Raw genomic sequence first — 16,930 nt, 5'->3', positions numbered from 1 at the left:
ATGTGACAGATAGCATGCATTTAATTTTGCCACACTTAAGACGTTGCCATATGCCTTCTTACAAAGAACCAGTATCAGTGTCCATACAGCTATTAAGGTTGCTATGCTTAACCAAGAGAAATCAAGCACTTTCACATTCCAATAGAATCGTGTGAAGTTCTGTGCATACTATTTTGAGGATTCTAAAGAACATTTTTTTGGTGAATTATGAGCAATTTTTGAGTTGTGTTCTCTTAAAGCTAAAGGGCTACATTTCACCAAGATTAGAGGAGATCAGTGGTTGATTTGGAAACATTGTTTCCCACATATATTTACTTGCTTTGGGACACACACACACACACACACACACACACACACACACACAAATAAAGTTAATTTTGGAGTCTATTACCTAGTTCAAAAACAAGTTTAAAGTTGCTTCTTCAGAAAAATCACAAAGGTTCGAAACTGTGTGTTTTTCTTTTATTATTCCCTTATTTAACAGATGTAGTTTTGGAAGATGCAACACAATTAAAATTTGTGTTGAATAAAATCTTTCATTTTGGCAGCTGTTCCCTGATAAACAATAAGTAGCTGCTTATTAATTTACTAACAGATCAGCTCCTACATCAAGACTGAAAATTGGATATTATTACATGTAACGGCATATTTAAAAAAAAAAAACAGCAGCATTAGTCTTGGAACACAGTGTCATAAACCAGGTTCAAATAAATGCTAATTTATTTGACATAATGCTAAGAAAATAAGTTTCATTTTACTTTTTTTTTCATGAAAATTAAAATTGTTCAACTCAACCCAAAGAATCTATTCCAAATTCTGAGCAACATATGGTTAAAGTTTTGTTATAGCTAGCAGGGAATAATTATTTATTATAGAAATAAAATTTCTTCCCAACTATGAATGTGACAAAAACAGGAGTTTCAACTGTACCGAAGTTACCCAACAGAGAACACTACTGTCTCAATATGCATTTGTGGCGTTCTTCCCTGGGTCCAAAAGTCTAGAACTAGAAAGACATCTCAGGCTGAAATTTTCCAGACCAGCATGAATTCCAATGAAGGGACAGTGTAAGGGCCATTACCAGAAACATAAACATCAAGGCAGTTCCCAGCTCAGGGACACAAGCAGACAAGTGGTCCCCATGCCCCCAGAAGCCTCCTGTTCCCTACCTTCTTGATCTTCTTGATGTCTGGATCCTCCTCCTCTTGATGGGTATGATACGGGCGCATCCGTTCCTTGGTCTTATTAAGAGCAACAATCTGAAACACAAGATGGGTCCAGTTCAGGATTTGGTGAATGGTGGCATACTATCAAGCTACAGAAGTTCTGCCCTTGAAGTCATCTGGATATCTTCATTGAACGGCCCCTCTCCTCATCTGGCACTATGATGCAGGGACCATGAGTTTTACTCCAAGCCTGGGGTTTCAAGTACTGACCTGAGGTCTGTCTGCCTTAGGAGAAAGACTAGCCCAGAACTTAGTCCTGACAGACCAGGCCAGGGTCTCCTCAGGACCTTGTGTGAAGGCAGCTGCCATGAAGCACTGTGGCTGCTAAAGACAGATATACTCAATTTAAAGCTCTTGTCATAAGCCTGCGGTCTTTGCCTATCCCAGTCTTTATGGTAGCTACCATGGCAATCTCAGAGCCTTGAGGTTGGTTGAAGTCAGCTGAAAAGGACTACTTGGAAGAAACAGAAAAGATTGTAATAAGTTGGGTCTTTTCATGTACAGTCACGTGACCTATAAGGGAAATTCAAGACCAACTGACTTCTTGCCTTTACAGTAGTTCGATACTCTAGTTCAGCCTCAATTATGGTTTACACAGGCCTAAGAATGTAAACAGAATCATTGAGAAGCCAATACTGAAAAGGTCTGAAGATCCTAAGTGTCCCTGCAGTGACCTGTCTTTATCTTGTTCCCCAAACCAGATACATTCTATTTCCATTCTGTAGGAAAGATGGGAAGATAACGGAATAGGAAATACTTTCTCTCAGGCAGCCACAAAAGGAGTACCTGTCATGGACAGCTTCTCACTGCTCTTTACATTCTGACTAAAGCAGAACACAGTGCAGACACACACAAGTAAATATTGGGGAGCACCGCTTGGTGCTGAGTTCCTCTCGTGGCATAAATACCAACCTGCTTCACTCAGTAGACAAACATCTGGTGTACTGGGGCAAAGGAAGAACACGATAATTTTGTTTTAAATTACAGTGCCTGATATAGTCTTTTAAACTGGGGGTTTGTTAAGCTTGCTGTGGCTGTTTGCAGCGTCTCAGCTCTCGGGGTTGCACAGAGGAAGCTGACACACCTAATGATACAGTGAACACACACTTGGCAACTCGTCATCCCTACAGGAGTTCTCATGTCTATACGAGAGCCAGACATGCTGAGCTCCGTATGGTAGATGTCCCCGGAAACGGGAGGTAACGACTACACAGGAGTCACACTGAGCCTCGGGAGGTGTGAGAGGATGACAAAGAAAATGTCCGCACAGTAAAAACAGCAAGGAAGTTGTTGAAACTAAGGAGCCCAACAACAAGGATCCATGACAGCCACCTTTGGTCCCAAATCCTTCTTTGGTTAAAAGAGACACTCATGCATCTGGGGTTAGAACAGAGAGGATGATATGGTCTCTACATTTGTCCTCCGTTCTTCTGTTACCGCGGTGAGCACCCACAGCACAGTCTGAAACCTGGGGCAGAAGGAGGACCCAGGCACACAGCACCATGGCTATAGGTTTAAGGACCAGCTACACTACCACTTAACATCACTCTGGGGCTCACCGGAAGGGACAGGGACCAAAGGAGAGACAGAAATGCCTCACAGTCAATCAGTATCATCTTGTTTATCCTAAATGTGCTTTTCAAAGTTCTGCAGGGGGAAAAGCTAGAAGCCTTTAGATTAAAAATAAGTGAATATTTCTGAATTCTTTTCTGGTTCTTCCTTGGTTATCATTCTAGTTTTCACTTATCCTATGGCAGAATCACGGTTATTACTCTAAGAGTCTATCTGGAAACCTTCTGATCTGAGGACAGACATTAGGGTCACAAATAACAACAGAAGACGCCATGTTTGTCATGGTGGTATGTTATAGCAGTATATTTATCTAACCCTGAAGAGCAGACAATGAATTCATGTCTAGATCAGCAGCCCAGCCACGTATCTGTTGATGGCAGAAGAACTCAGCATGAGACCAAATCTTTCTCCCGATTGATTATGCGACAGATAATCATGAGGAAGACGAAACAGTACGACAGAATCTTCGACTGGGAAATACCTCTGATTTAAGTCTTTCAATTTCGGTATCTTGATCTTCGAGTTGATGTCGGAGTTGGTTAGCAGCAATTTTTTCTGTCTCCACAATCTGAACTAGATGAATGTACTTTTGCATTAACACTTCCCTCTCAATCAAAATGTCTGCGTAACTTAAGAGAAAATCACACAGTTAGTCACTGAATTCTATCAGAGTTTCACACAGCACGGCACACACACATGTAGAGAGGGACACATGCACGTTGTTTGGCTAATTCTACCTGGCACACTAACCTGTACCATACAGCCGGCATCTCCACAATACAGAATTTCAATATTATCATTTTACATGTTCCCTGACTAAGAATCTATTTAATGCTGGCTGTTACCCACAATTTTAACATGACCGTGCGAAAAAATAATTGCAAAGGAATTCTGAAATCTTTCAATATGAAAGTAGTGTTTCTTCTTTAAGGAGGAGACCAGAGTGTTTTAGTCAATGCCATAAGTCTTCCAGGATGGTACTCAAGATATTTCACATGGGGGAACATTGACCAGTGAAATTGAACGTCTACCAACCAGAATGGGTGTTGCAACCTTGAGAACAAGGGCTGTTCAGGAAGAACTATTCTGACTCTCCTGGAGACCACTAGCTCTTTGGGACTCTTTATGGGGCACAACCACCCACTACTCTGTTCCGAAGGTGAGCAGAAGCTATATATGTGATTTAAAAAATGTTAAACTGTTGAAGTTTGGTATTTGTTATGTACTGTAATGCTAAATACCGGACCCCAAGGCCTGGTTGCCCCCAGGGGTAAGAGAATCATCACATACACAAAATAGTGCTATTTGACCTTGCTCCTTAGTTTAGAAGTATTGGTTAAATAAAGATGCCTTCAGCCTATAGCTGGGCAGAAGACAGATGGGGCTTTTGGGGTCTGAAGAGAGACCATGAAGAGCGTAGTAGGCAGGGAAAGAGAAGATACCATCGGGTAAGTAAATCATGAAAATTTGGCCATGCAGGCTGACCAGTTGGAGTTAAGCACAGCCCAGTTGGAACATGGCAAGTTATGTCTCTGGGTTATTGATAGGGAAGTAGACATAATAGCTTAAAGGGCAGGTGTCTGTCCAGCTCATTAAAGACCTATCATAAATGTAAAAGTCGTGTGCCTTCTATCTGAGAACTGAAAGAACAAAGGTCAGGTAGAAACCCCTGATTGAGAATAAATATTAACTACATTAAATTCCTCAGACCCTGACTCCAGCTGCTTCACCCATATCTATTTCTTTAGCTAAGCATGGTAAAGAGAAAAATCTGCTCTTCGTCTATGCCGACAATGCGACATTGAGGTGCCCAGGATATGAGGTGATGTCAAGGCACCTGGAGTATAACAGCGCTGAGGTGCCTGGCCTGGCATATCATGCCACGCCATGGCGTCTGGAATATAGCACGGTGCTGAGGTGTCTGGAATATGCTGCAGTGCCCAGGTGCCTGAGTATCTTGCAGTGCTAAGCCACCTGGGATTTTGCTTCAGATCCTCTTGCACCATTAGCATGATAAGATGCATGCTCCTTACTCTCTCCATAGAACCTTTTCTCAGTGGCGTGATAACGGCTATGATTAATAACAGATGCTACTTGCTAGGTGTACAAGATGTATCATACATTTCCTCATCGCATGCGAGAGGTGGAATTTAGGACCCCAATTGTTAGAGGAAGAATTCGGTTCTCAGACTGTTTGGCCCCAGGTCAGACAACTAGGAAGTGGTAGCATTAGGACCAAGTCAAAGTCTATGTGACCTGAGTCCATGTTAGTGACCACAAGCCAAACTGCCTCTCAGGGGAGAAGTAGCACCAGGCTCTTTGGAGGCATCTCTCAAACCTTCAGGCTCTTTGCCTTGTCTTTGGGACCTTGGCCCACTGATGCCACATTTGTATCCCAAAACTTCCCTCAGGGTCGTGGTGAACCAACTTAAGATATGCCTGTCGCAAACTATGCCAACTAGAATGTCTCTTCCTAGACTCTTACTCTGTTTCCTTTAAATGAGATGATATGGACCTGGAAACTCAGGTTGCCATTGTTGGGCAGCCCTGTTTGACTACCCCTTCCCAAAGCAGTCGTAGCCAGACTGAAGACATAAAGAAAAGCCTAGGCAGATATTCAGAAGAGCAAACACAAAACAAGCAGACCGTCTGAAACAGAAAAGTGTCGGTTACCGGGGTTCCTACAGGCTTTCATAGCGTGTGAGTAAGGTTTCACCCTGGAATTCAAAGAGATATCTAGTTTCCTTCTAGGAAATACTCTTCCTCGCCCAACCACTTTAAAATAGCACTGCATTCCTTAAAACTAAGAAGTCTTAGGGCCGTGGTAAAGTCACAACTGCAGGTGTGTCACCTGACACGTCGGAATGATATCAGGAGTGCTAGAATCTTGGTGGGGATTCCAAGTTAGCAGCATGCTCAAGTCACCTGCTCTAAGAAATCACCCTTGGAGCTGAGAGAGAAGGGCTATGTACCCGTGAGAGAATGGAAAGAGGGAAGAAGCGGGAGGGCTCTTCCTAAGTCATCCTTCCTCTAAAGCACTGGTTCTCGACCTGTCGCTCAAAACGCCGTTGGGGATCCAACGACCCTTTCTCAGGGGTCTCATATCAGATATCCTGCATATCAGAGATTTACATTAATATTCATAACAGTAGCAAAATTACAGTTATGAAGTAGCAATGAAATAATGTTATGGTTGTGGGTCACCATAACATGAGGGACTGTATTAAAGAAGCACGGCGTTAGGAAGACTGAGAACCCGTGCCCTAGAGTGCAGTAGAGTGTGAGAAACAGAACGATAAAAATTCTGCCCTTTCTTGTCAGAGTCATCAGAGATATCTGAAAGTGTTTACAAATGCACTAGATCAACGTTAGGGAGCAGAATAGTGTTTTGTTTTATGTTTTAATAAAACAAAAGGAATGAAAAGGACATGCAAAGCCCAGGCCAAGATTCAGGGCTGGGCTCCTGTGAACTCAAGGCTGACACTGGCTGCTTGCCTTTCCCGGGGCTCCACCTAAACGTTAGAAAAATGGACTTGCTCATTGTTTTTTCTTAGTGAACAAAACTGAACAAGATTGAGACGTGTGCTGTTAGCAGACAGAGTATTTTATAAACTTCAGTGAAAGAAAAAGCTGAGTGGAATTCACTTGGTAGAAAACTGTAGGAAGGAGGTGACAGGTGCAGAACCCTGCTCGGAGCACGTGATGGCTCGTTCCAGGGCTGGCCCAGAGAAGCTCCAGACACAGAACCAGCTAATGCAAGGACAAAAGCTAGCACGGGGGCAGGAAACAGGCCTGCAAAGTGTCAGGGAGGTCGGTTCTTCAGCCCCATGCCCAGATCACCAACCATGGTCTGCCCTCTGTAGAAAAGCTGGCCAACTTCCCAAGAAGTCTGGGCTCTGAGACAGCACAGAGCTTAGGGTCAGTCCTGACATTCACTGTAGACATGAGGAGGAACCAAAAAAGGAAAAGTATGTTCAGCAGTACCCACCAGTGATTTGTGTGGGGACCACTTCCCCGCTTTGAAGCGGCTTACGGCAAACTCAGGGGCAGACAACAGCAATTTTGTTGTGAAGTATAGCAAAGAGGTGGGTGGTGCTTCAGAGGTGAGTCCACAAAAGACTCCCATCTCGCCTGCCGTCCCTTGCTGTGCTTAGATGGATTTGCTGCAGTCTCTCTCTGGTTTGCTCAGAGGGGATCCAGAAGCCTAGCTGTGAACTGCTCCATCAAGAGGCTCATGATGAAGAGAAAGGGAGGGGCCTCTGTCCCCAACAGCCATGTAGAGACTCGGCTTAGCACAACGCATAGGGAAGTGAATCCAGCCGGCAACTCTATGCCTTAGACAGCAGCAGACCCTCCCTAACCTGTGCATTCAGAGGAGCACACAGAGACAAACATGAGCAGAGGCAACCAGGCTAATTCTTGCTGAGACACCTGGCCTGCAGAGGCAGTGGTAGATAATGAGTTCCTTATTGTGGCAATCATTGTGAAGTAAACCATTTAGCAGCCACAGATAGCAAATACAGCCTCAAATGAACCAACAGAAAAGCTGCCACAGGAAGCAAGGGTCATTCTGGCCGCTGAGACTCAATGTCTTCACGGATAGGCAGGATATTAAGAGTCTCGAAGCAAACAGAGGCTACCATGGAAATGAAGCAGTCAGATAGAAGAGGATTTGGAAACAAAGCCTAATTGCTAAAATCCTACAGGTCAGTGTATGTGCTAACCCATAAATCAGAGACAGATGAGGAGGAAGCAGGGTTGTCAGAGAACAAGAGTAATCTAACAGGCTGTCTGTCTGCAGGAAGTGAGACTCCAGGAGCCAATGTTCAATTCTGTGGGACCGCTCATGTGCTGTGGGACCGAACGCCAACTTTAATATTCTGCTACATAATACTGCTGTGTCTGCTGTGCAAATACTCCTTATTGCTTTTTCTTACCAAAAAACAAAGTGAGTTAGAGGGACACAGTAATAGGTATGCAGTGTGCTGTTTCAACTCCTAAGGCAGCATGAGTCAAGTCAGGGCCACGCATGTCTCCCGCTCACTGCAGATCTTACTCCTCTGTCTAACTGTGTCAGCAAATCTCCCCACTGGTTTCTAATTCCCAGGATTCACCTCTGGCAAAATTCAAAGGCCTGATAAAAGTTAGAGGGCAGAAAATAAATGTGTAAAACTTTATAAGTTGATAATAAATAAGAACAAGAGTTCTGCATCACAAGAGAGAAAACACAAAGAAACGACTTCGAGTGTCTTTATCCAGCTGGCCTTCCTTGTGGAGATCAATGCAAACTGTTGAGTTGATAAATCAGCAGAGATTAATTATACTTTAGGACAAAGCCAACTAACATAAGAGCTACAAAACATATAAGTAACAGCTATGGAGGGAGCAAAAGAAACACAAGGGGTAGTACAAGAGTCAAATGTCTCATATTTATAACAAGTGCGTAATAGTTGGTAAAATGCAAAAGCACTTTACCATATGACATAATAAGTCAATAAGCACATGAACAGATACACTATTTCATCACAAAGATGGTGAAGCTCTTTAGAAAAACGCTAACATTTAGTATGAGCAAAAGCAGAGTGGATTGAGTAATACTACACAGTACTCCAGAGTAAGCCATTATAGAAGACATATCACAAACACACCAAAGCTTATGTGAAGGAGTGTATCATTTGTGGATTGGTGTTTTGAAGAAGATCAGATTTTCATGAAGAAGTACAAAGAAATAAGGTGTTCATTCATTAAAACAAAAGAATCGAGACAACCTTCTAAACCCATTTGTAGATATAATATATGATATATGATATGACATAAGTAGTTAAACAAGTATATTATAACAGGAACTACTGCAAGATATGATTTTAAACGTGATTTTAAAAGATAGCTATAAAGATGACCATGATTGTGGCAGAGCACTCATACACGTGATATCCTGTTCTATCCCCAATGTTGCCAAAAGATAGTTATAAATCTATGACTATATCAAAGGCCTACCATGTTAGAAAAGGAAAAAAGAAATCAAGACAAACAGCACACACACAGCATATATCTAGGTATGGATGTGTGTGTTCATACGTAGAGGAAGCAAATTATTGGAAATGTACGTAGATACATACGTGGAGCTATCTAAAGTTGAGAGAGAGGAGGAAGAGAGAAAAACAAGCACACCAAGTAAGGTCATAGATCAAAGAACAAAGAGTTGTGGTCCCAGGCTGGAGACATTGTGAGTGGTGTTTCCTCGCTTCTTGAGTTACTATGTGTATGCTTGTCTATACTTCTAACACCTCTACAATACTAACTGAGGGTAAGGATACATAAAATTCTGTTAGTTATTTACTCCACGCACTAGGTATGAGTAATATAATAATGAATGGAATAACACTAATGTATAGAGTAATACAATGTTGCTTTGCATGTTTCTATGAGTCCAAAGTGATCTATGACTAAAACCTACCAGTGAGAAACATATTGAAGCACTGGACACAGGAACAAACAAAATGTAAGGGGGTGGGGAATCTGTGTCCTCATGGAGCTTGGGCAGCAGTTAAAAAGAAAAGATACAATCAATAAGAAAACCTCGCAATCAGTACTGAAGAAGAAAATGGGTGGAAGGTGACTCAGAAACAAAAACAGAAGGATTACAGTTCCAAGCCAGGCACAGCACGTTCTCATCAGGGTGCTTGCTAGTCCCAGTAGAATGACCTAAAGGACAGAGTTCTGGCTGATGGCAAGGCCATCAGGTGAAGGGACAACCAAGTGCAAAAGCTTGGTGATGGGGTGGTGCAGGCCAGGCCTGGCTTAGGAGATAATGAGGTTACGGATCTCCAGGAGACAGGCCCAGAAGGTCTGGGAGAGGGAATGGGAGGGTCAAACATAAAGACTAATGTAGGGTCTCAGGCTTTCCTTCTCATATGATATTTGAGCTTGGGTATTAAAGCAGATCAATATTTGTCTTCTTAACAAGATCATTTTGGCTGCTGTGATGGAGGAAAGACACAGGTTGGGAGTGGCTCCTGCTGAGAGAGGTGAGAACAGCTAAGGTTACACTGCAATAACCCATGGAAAATGGTCAACACTAGCCAAGCCTCTAGTGTGAGACCGAGCTCAGATTCAAAGGAGCTAACATTACATGAAAACATTGGCCAACGTGGTACCTTTTGCAGGGCTTTACGTATCTTATGCAGTAATTCTAAAAATCATGTGACTCATGCCGCTGGCTCCTACGGTTCTGTTCCACTCCTCCTGGGGTGGCCCTTCAACTGTACCTCACGAACCTTCTGCACGACTCCCACTAGGAAATGAATGTCCATTCTCAGCCAGATCAACTTTGTCTGCCTGACTTTTAACATTTTTTTCCTGAGCGTCTCTTAGTGTTTCTCTTCTAATGTGTTTCCAGCGCATACTTTACCTGATTAAAATTTCCATTTCCCAGATACTGCGCAAACTTCTAAAAGTGTATTATTTCTATTCAAGTCGTTCCCTACCCACAGGAACAAGAAGAAAGAGGGGGAGGGAAAGGAAGAGAAGGCAGGTTCACTATGCCAAGGGAAGCAAAGAAGCTGTGTAAGTCAACATAATGAAAGCAAAACTAAGAGCCCATCTGTGGAATGCCAACATATGGTATGCCTAGGACACACATGGGCACAAAATATTGGTGTGCAATATTTATAATCCAAACCAAACCACCACTACTCCACACAGGAGGGGAGGGGACATTCAAATAAAATCCCGAGAAGCCCAGAGAAAAGATGCGGTGTGGAATTATAGTGTTGTGTTGTTTTTATAGTGGGCAAGATGTGTGTGCTTAGTTAGAGGTTACCAGACCCTCATCCTGCTCATTTTAGTTCAAGACACATGTATGACGTGAACGGTAGTAAAACCCAAGATGAAAGCTTTTGGTAAAGGTCTCTAAGGAAAATTTCCAACTCCAAGCTCCAGGGGACTTTGTAGGGACTTTGTATCAAATTCTAGACAGTTGTTACAAAGAGACTTTGTAGGGAAGACCATTGAGAACCAGCACTCCCCATTGCAAGACTCTTGATGTCTTTGGGAGCTGGAAGAATGCAGGCTCAGAAGCCAATGGTACTATATCTGACTAAACAACCTTTTAACACTGGTGGCTGCAGCAAGGCGACAGTCTAGATCTTGAGTGTTCCCTACAGGCTTGCGTATGGAAGCCTGGTCCCCAGAGTGGTGCTATTGCGAGATGGTGGAAACACTAAGCAGATAATTAGAAACAGACTTTTGAAGGGGATTGTGGGACACTAATCTTCTTAGCACTCATTTTTACCTCATGTCCACGAGGCAAAACAGTTTGCCCCATCATAAACCCCTGCAGCAGCATGCTTCCTCACCATAGGCCCCAAGGAGCAGGGGCAATTGATCATGAGATAGAACCTCTGAGACAAAATGCACACCTTTTCTCTTTGTAACAACTGTCTAGAATTTGATACAATGTACTCTATCCAAAGTACTCTATCAGATGCCTAGTTTTCCTTATGGTCCATCAGTTATCAATGGACTGCCTTCTATATTCTCTGGTTCTCAAGTTCTCTCACATCAGTATTTCCACTCCACCAGCATCAGTACTTCTTAGGTATCACCTTCGCATAGGGTTATGGCACTATTACCCCACCAATCTCTCTCACAGGTTCCTTGCTCCCCAGCTATCCTCTTTCCAGTCATTGACAACCCAAATGTTAAGTAAATAACAAGAACAATTGTAAAGACAACCCTCCTCTTCTAACAATGTTCCTCACCAATCCACAGTCACAGTTCATTAGTTAAATATCTCACTGTGGGCTGAGTGAAGGTTTCGTCATAATCCTCTCTAACACACAAGCCAACATAAAATCTGACAAAGTGGTGATGCAAGATAAACACAACAGAAGGACAGTTAAATTAATTATGTGGAGATGAAGAAGTTTTAGGGCATACCTCTAAAAGTGAGTGGACTGTGATTAGCTTCTATTAGGAGAACTCTTTAAAAAACAAAATGACAGAAACGAGTGTTTGTGAGAATTTGGAAAACTTGAAACCCTCATCTATTTCTGGTGAGAAACAGCACAGCTCCTAGGTAGTGCCTCAAAATGTTGGTCAAAGTGGTCATTTGGCATTGAGTTCTTGTAGGTGCATGATCAAAAGAAGGGATCTTGGATACACATATTCATAGCAGCATTCATAATGGGGAAAAGAAAAAGTCAACCCATCTATGTATTACCTGGTGACCACATAAACAATGTGTAACACATTCACAGAATGGACAGTCAGACGAATAAAAGACTGAAATGCCAAAAGAACCATTGTCCTAGTACAACACGGTGGGTCTTAAAGGATCATTGAAAGGAAAGACACCAGAAGCCAGGCATGTGTGGCCATTTTTACAGGAAATGTCTAGATGAAAAATTCATTAACAAAGTAGATTACTGACTGGATGGGGGTAAGGCATGAGGCAAAAGGACTACTAACTGTTTATTTTTATATGTTCAAACTGTTCTGGAATTAGTGTCAAGACTGTGTAAATATTCTTAATTGTATAACTTTGGATGGAAGATTTTTGTAAAGTGTTTAATTGGCATTTATATAAGCCAATTAAATAAAAAATTAATGTTCTAAAATCACTTCCCTCTGAGGTAATAAATTATGATTGGATCACAATTCAAAACCTTTGTAAAAAAAAAAAGTCCATAGACATAAGTATTAGACAAAAATGGTGCAGGGATTTATAAGGGGAATACCCGTATGGGGGAGGGGTAGGTGAGGTAATTGGGGCTTATGGACGGGAAACCAACTGGGAAGGGGAATAATGTTTGAAATGTAAGAAAAGAACTATATCTAATAAAAAATTTTTAAATGATTCAGGTGATTAACAATGACTATAACAGGCAGATAACAAATTCATCGCACAAAAACTCATAAAATCAGATAAAACATGGAAAACATTAATAGAAAAAAGTGAGAAAAGGAAAGAAAATAGAAATCCAGATAAAGATCGATGCTAGTAAAAAAAAAAAAAAAAAAAAAAAAAAAAAAAAAAGCCAGCCTCACAGATGTCCCAGGAAATGCTCATTCCACTCAGATACCATTTTTATTCATCAGTATAATAAGAATTTTACAAAATGATCCCAGCTCTCTCCTGCCTCGGTGAGATAGATTACACTGGCACACACGTTTCTGAAAGGCAATTGGGCACGATGGCAGGAACTGGGAACAAGAGAGAAGCAGAGCATAGTTTGCTTTGAGGACATTCAGGCTGACAGAGAGGAACAGACATAAGCAGTTGATGTAATGGTGCCTTGGTGGCCTTGAGAGAAACAAAAGGTTGCAACAGAGGCTCAGACAACTGAATGGTCAGTCGGTCCTTCCTGATAGAACTGGGCAGGAGTCAAGGAAGATGGTGCAGGTCACTGAGATTCCATTCTGAAAGAAAAGTTTGTGTTGCTCACATTGGAAAGGCCCTCCCAGCACTTCAAAATTCCCTGTTTGACTGCTTTCCTTTAAACCTAAGTCATAAGGGATGGGGGTGGCATGAAGTTTGAAATTTTCAGCTTGGGAAGAGCCTTGCGTTGACACAGTACCCTAGAACTCGAAGCATTTGATCAAGAAGGAATACATATCAGTTAAAATAATACATGTTCTCTTTTTTTGTCCCCGCCCCATAAAACATGTTCTCACTCATTCAAGCAATACAGAAAACGATGGTACATGGTACAAACCTTTCCTCTCTTAAATATTTTTTAATCTGTCATTGTAATCCATCCAGATAAACAAACAGAAAGAAAAAAAACCACATAATCATCTCATTAGATGCTGAAAAAGCCTCTGACAAAAATCCAACACCCCTTCATAATAAAAGTCTTAGAGAGATCAGAGATACAAGGTGCATACCTAAACATAATAAAGGCAATACACAGCAAGCAAATAGCCAACATCAAATTTAATGGAGAGAAAATTAAAGAAATTCTACTAAAATCAGGGACAATACAAGGCTTCCACTCTCCATAGATATTCAATATAGTACTTAAAACTTTAGCAAGAGCTCTAAGACAACTAAAGGAGATCAAGGGGATACAAATTGGAAAGGGAGAATTAAAAGTATTGCTATCTGCAGATGATCTGATAGTATCCGTGAGTGATGCCCAAAAAATTATACTTCAGCAAAGTGGCTGTATACAAAATTAACTCAAAAAATCAGTAGGCCTCCTATATACAAATGCTAAATGGACTGAGAAAGATTAAGGGACAACCTTCACAATAGCCATAAATAATATAAAATATCTTGGTGTAAATCTAGCCAAGCGAGAAAAAGACCACATGACAAAAACTTCAAGTATTTGAAGAAAGAAAATGAGGAAGATATTGATATCAGAAGGTGGAAAGATCTCCCGTGCTCATGGATCATTAGGATTAACATAGTGAAAATGGCCATCTTACTAAAAGCAATCTACAGATCCAATACAATTTCCATCAAAATTCCAACACAATTCTTTATAGACCTTGAAAAAATAATACTCAGTTCCATATGGAAACATAAAAAACCCAGGATAGCTAAAACTACCCTGTATAATAAAAGATATTCTGGAGGTACTGCCATCCCTGATTTCAAGCTGTACTACAGAGAAATAGTAATAAAACCATACAATGTTGACATATAGCAGACAGGGTGATCAATGGAATTAAATCAAAGATAGAGAAGTAAATCCATATACCTATGGATATTTGATTTTTGACAAGGAAGCCAAAAGTATACAACGATAAAAAAAAAAAAAAGCATTTTTAACAAATGGTACTGGTCTAACTGGATGTCTGCATGTAGAAGAATGCAAATAGATCTGTATTTATCATCCTGCACAAAACTCAAGCCAAGTGTATCAAAGACTTCAACATAAAACCAGATACACTAAATCTAATAGAGGAGGAGATAGCGAATAGCCTTCAATGCATTGGTATAGGAGACCACATCTGAACAGAACCTCAACACTGCGGGCACTAAGATCAATAATTAATCCGTGGGATCTCATGAAATTGAAAAGCTTCTGTAAGGCAAAGGGCATAGGAGAGATAAGGGGAGGGGAGGATAGAGAGAGAGAGAGAGCCCTGGAAGACATAACAGGAATGGGTGTGTATCCCTGGGAAGAACTAGAAACCTAGGACAGTGGGAACTCCCAGGAATTTATGAGAGTGATCTTAACCAAGACTACTCGCAATGGGGGATATGAAGCCGGCCCACCTTCTGTAACCACTTCTGTAACCACTTCTGTAACCAATGGAGGGACTGGGACATCAACCTAGCCACAAAACCTCCGACCTACAATTTGTCCTGCCTATAAGATGTGTAGGAATGGCCAACTAATGAATGATCCAGCTTGAGACCCATGTCCTGAGAGGAAGTCCACCTTTGACACTGGTAATGGTATTCTGCTGTGCTTGTGGACAGGAGACTAGTAAAATCATCATCAGTGAGGTCTCACCCAGCAACAGATGGAAACAGATGCAGAGACCCACACCAAACATCAGGCAGGGCTTAGGGAATCCAGGGGAAAAGGGAGAGGAAGGATGGGAGGAGTCAGAGGGGTCAAGGACCCCACAGTAAAAACCTATGGAATCAACAAACCTATGGAATCAACAAACCTATGGAATCAACTAGCCAAGACGGAACCTTCAACCAGTGAGTCTGCATGGGACTGACCTAATGGCTCTGACTTCGTTGCCTGCCTTTGGAACTCTTTCCTCCTATGGAGCCTCATCTAGCCTCAGTAGGAAGAGGATACACCTAGTCTTACTGCAACTCGATGTGGCAGGACAGGTTGATATTTATAGAGAACTGTGAAGACACAGGAAGACAGAGTGGAAGTAGATGGGGGAAGGACTGGGAAGGAAAGCTGCAGTTGGGATGTAAAGTAAATAAGTTAATTAATAAAAAGTATATTTTAAGTGTTTTATACCAAGAAGTTAATTGAATAAAATAACTTAAACACACAAGCCACATCGGTGCTAGAGCAAACACAGTAGTCTCAACATTTCCAAGTGTGACAGTCTCCTGATCTCAACCCAAACCTAGATCTCATCTTGGGACAGACCTTACTGATTTTGTCCCTAGCTACTCATTCTCTCATGACTTGCCTGCCACAAGGCAATCCTGTGAGCATCCTGTGACCTCCTCATTCATCTTCCTCATGAGCCAGCTCACCTTTCCAGTCCCCTCATGGCCACAAATCAGCATTCGATCCTCAAACTCACACTAATTCATTACATCTTCTAATAGGTGACATTGTCTAAGATAGAGGGCAAAAGATGCATTAGATGCCATCTTGGCCTAGTACTGTTGACATTCAAATGACCATAAAGTCCACTGGTAGGTGCCTGCCCACACACCTCTGAACTTATCCCTCAGTTCCTGATTGCCACAGTCCACATCCTGTGGACACTGTGCTGAAACCAGGCTGGAGCTCAAAAGAGTACCCTGTGTCCTCTTCCAGACCAAGAACATCTTACTCCCGACTCTGCAGGCTCTTGTCCCAGCAGTAAAACACTAAAAGAACGTCACGTGAGCCCAGCAGCCTACAAGGTCCACAACTGATTAGATCAGTGTTTCCAAATAGTCTCACATACTCAGTCACTTCGATCTAGTCTGACACATGTGGCCAAGAAAGTAAAGAACACCAGTTATTGATGCTGCTGGAGTTCCATCCTCAAATGGCAAATCAGTTATAAAATAACCATAACCTTGAGTGTTATTAGAATGATCTGACTTCAACTTATACAAACAAAAAGGCTGAGTTTTGGTAGCAGCTTCCCACATACTCGTATCATAACGTATATGGAATGAAGTACTAAGTGTTCTAGGATTCTCATGATGAGCAACTATGTGCAAAACTTTGCATCAGCATTCCTGGACCAAGTCAAAGCTTCAAGATGAAAACACTAATCCCAGTGGTATTATTTTCTGGATCAGACACAGAGGAAGGAAGAAGTAATTGGACATCCCAAAAAATGATCCAAACGTCCTCTCACAGCAAACGGTGGCAACTCTGACATAAGAGCCGGCACAATGGTGTGTCTTCAGGATGCACACAGACAGCACCTCCAGGCTGCATGGAGAAGCCATTCTAGGACAGAGGAGATAGAAG

At 41.9% G+C, this 16,930-nt stretch overlaps 1 protein-coding gene across 1 annotated transcript in view; it reads right to left on the bottom strand.

Annotated features, from left to right (window-relative positions):
* The window catches only part of Rasgrf2 (Ras protein specific guanine nucleotide releasing factor 2), a 213,167-nt gene that overhangs the window by 124,678 nt on the left and 71,559 nt on the right, over nucleotides 1–16,930 (bottom strand). Inside the window, exons 3-4 of the mRNA XM_032897050.1 lie at nucleotides 3,280–3,427; nucleotides 1,170–1,259 (exon numbers count right to left, since the gene is read on the bottom strand). Coding sequence (XP_032752941.1) covers nucleotides 1,170–1,259; nucleotides 3,280–3,427 — 238 coding nt within the window. The remainder of the gene's footprint in view (nucleotides 1–1,169; nucleotides 1,260–3,279; nucleotides 3,428–16,930) is intronic.

This window comes from Rattus rattus, chromosome 3 (assembly GCF_011064425.1).
Source record: "Rattus rattus isolate New Zealand chromosome 3, Rrattus_CSIRO_v1, whole genome shotgun sequence".
Taxonomy (NCBI): domain Eukaryota; kingdom Metazoa; phylum Chordata; class Mammalia; order Rodentia; family Muridae; genus Rattus; species Rattus rattus.
This window is presented reverse-complemented; position numbering and strand designations above follow the sequence as displayed.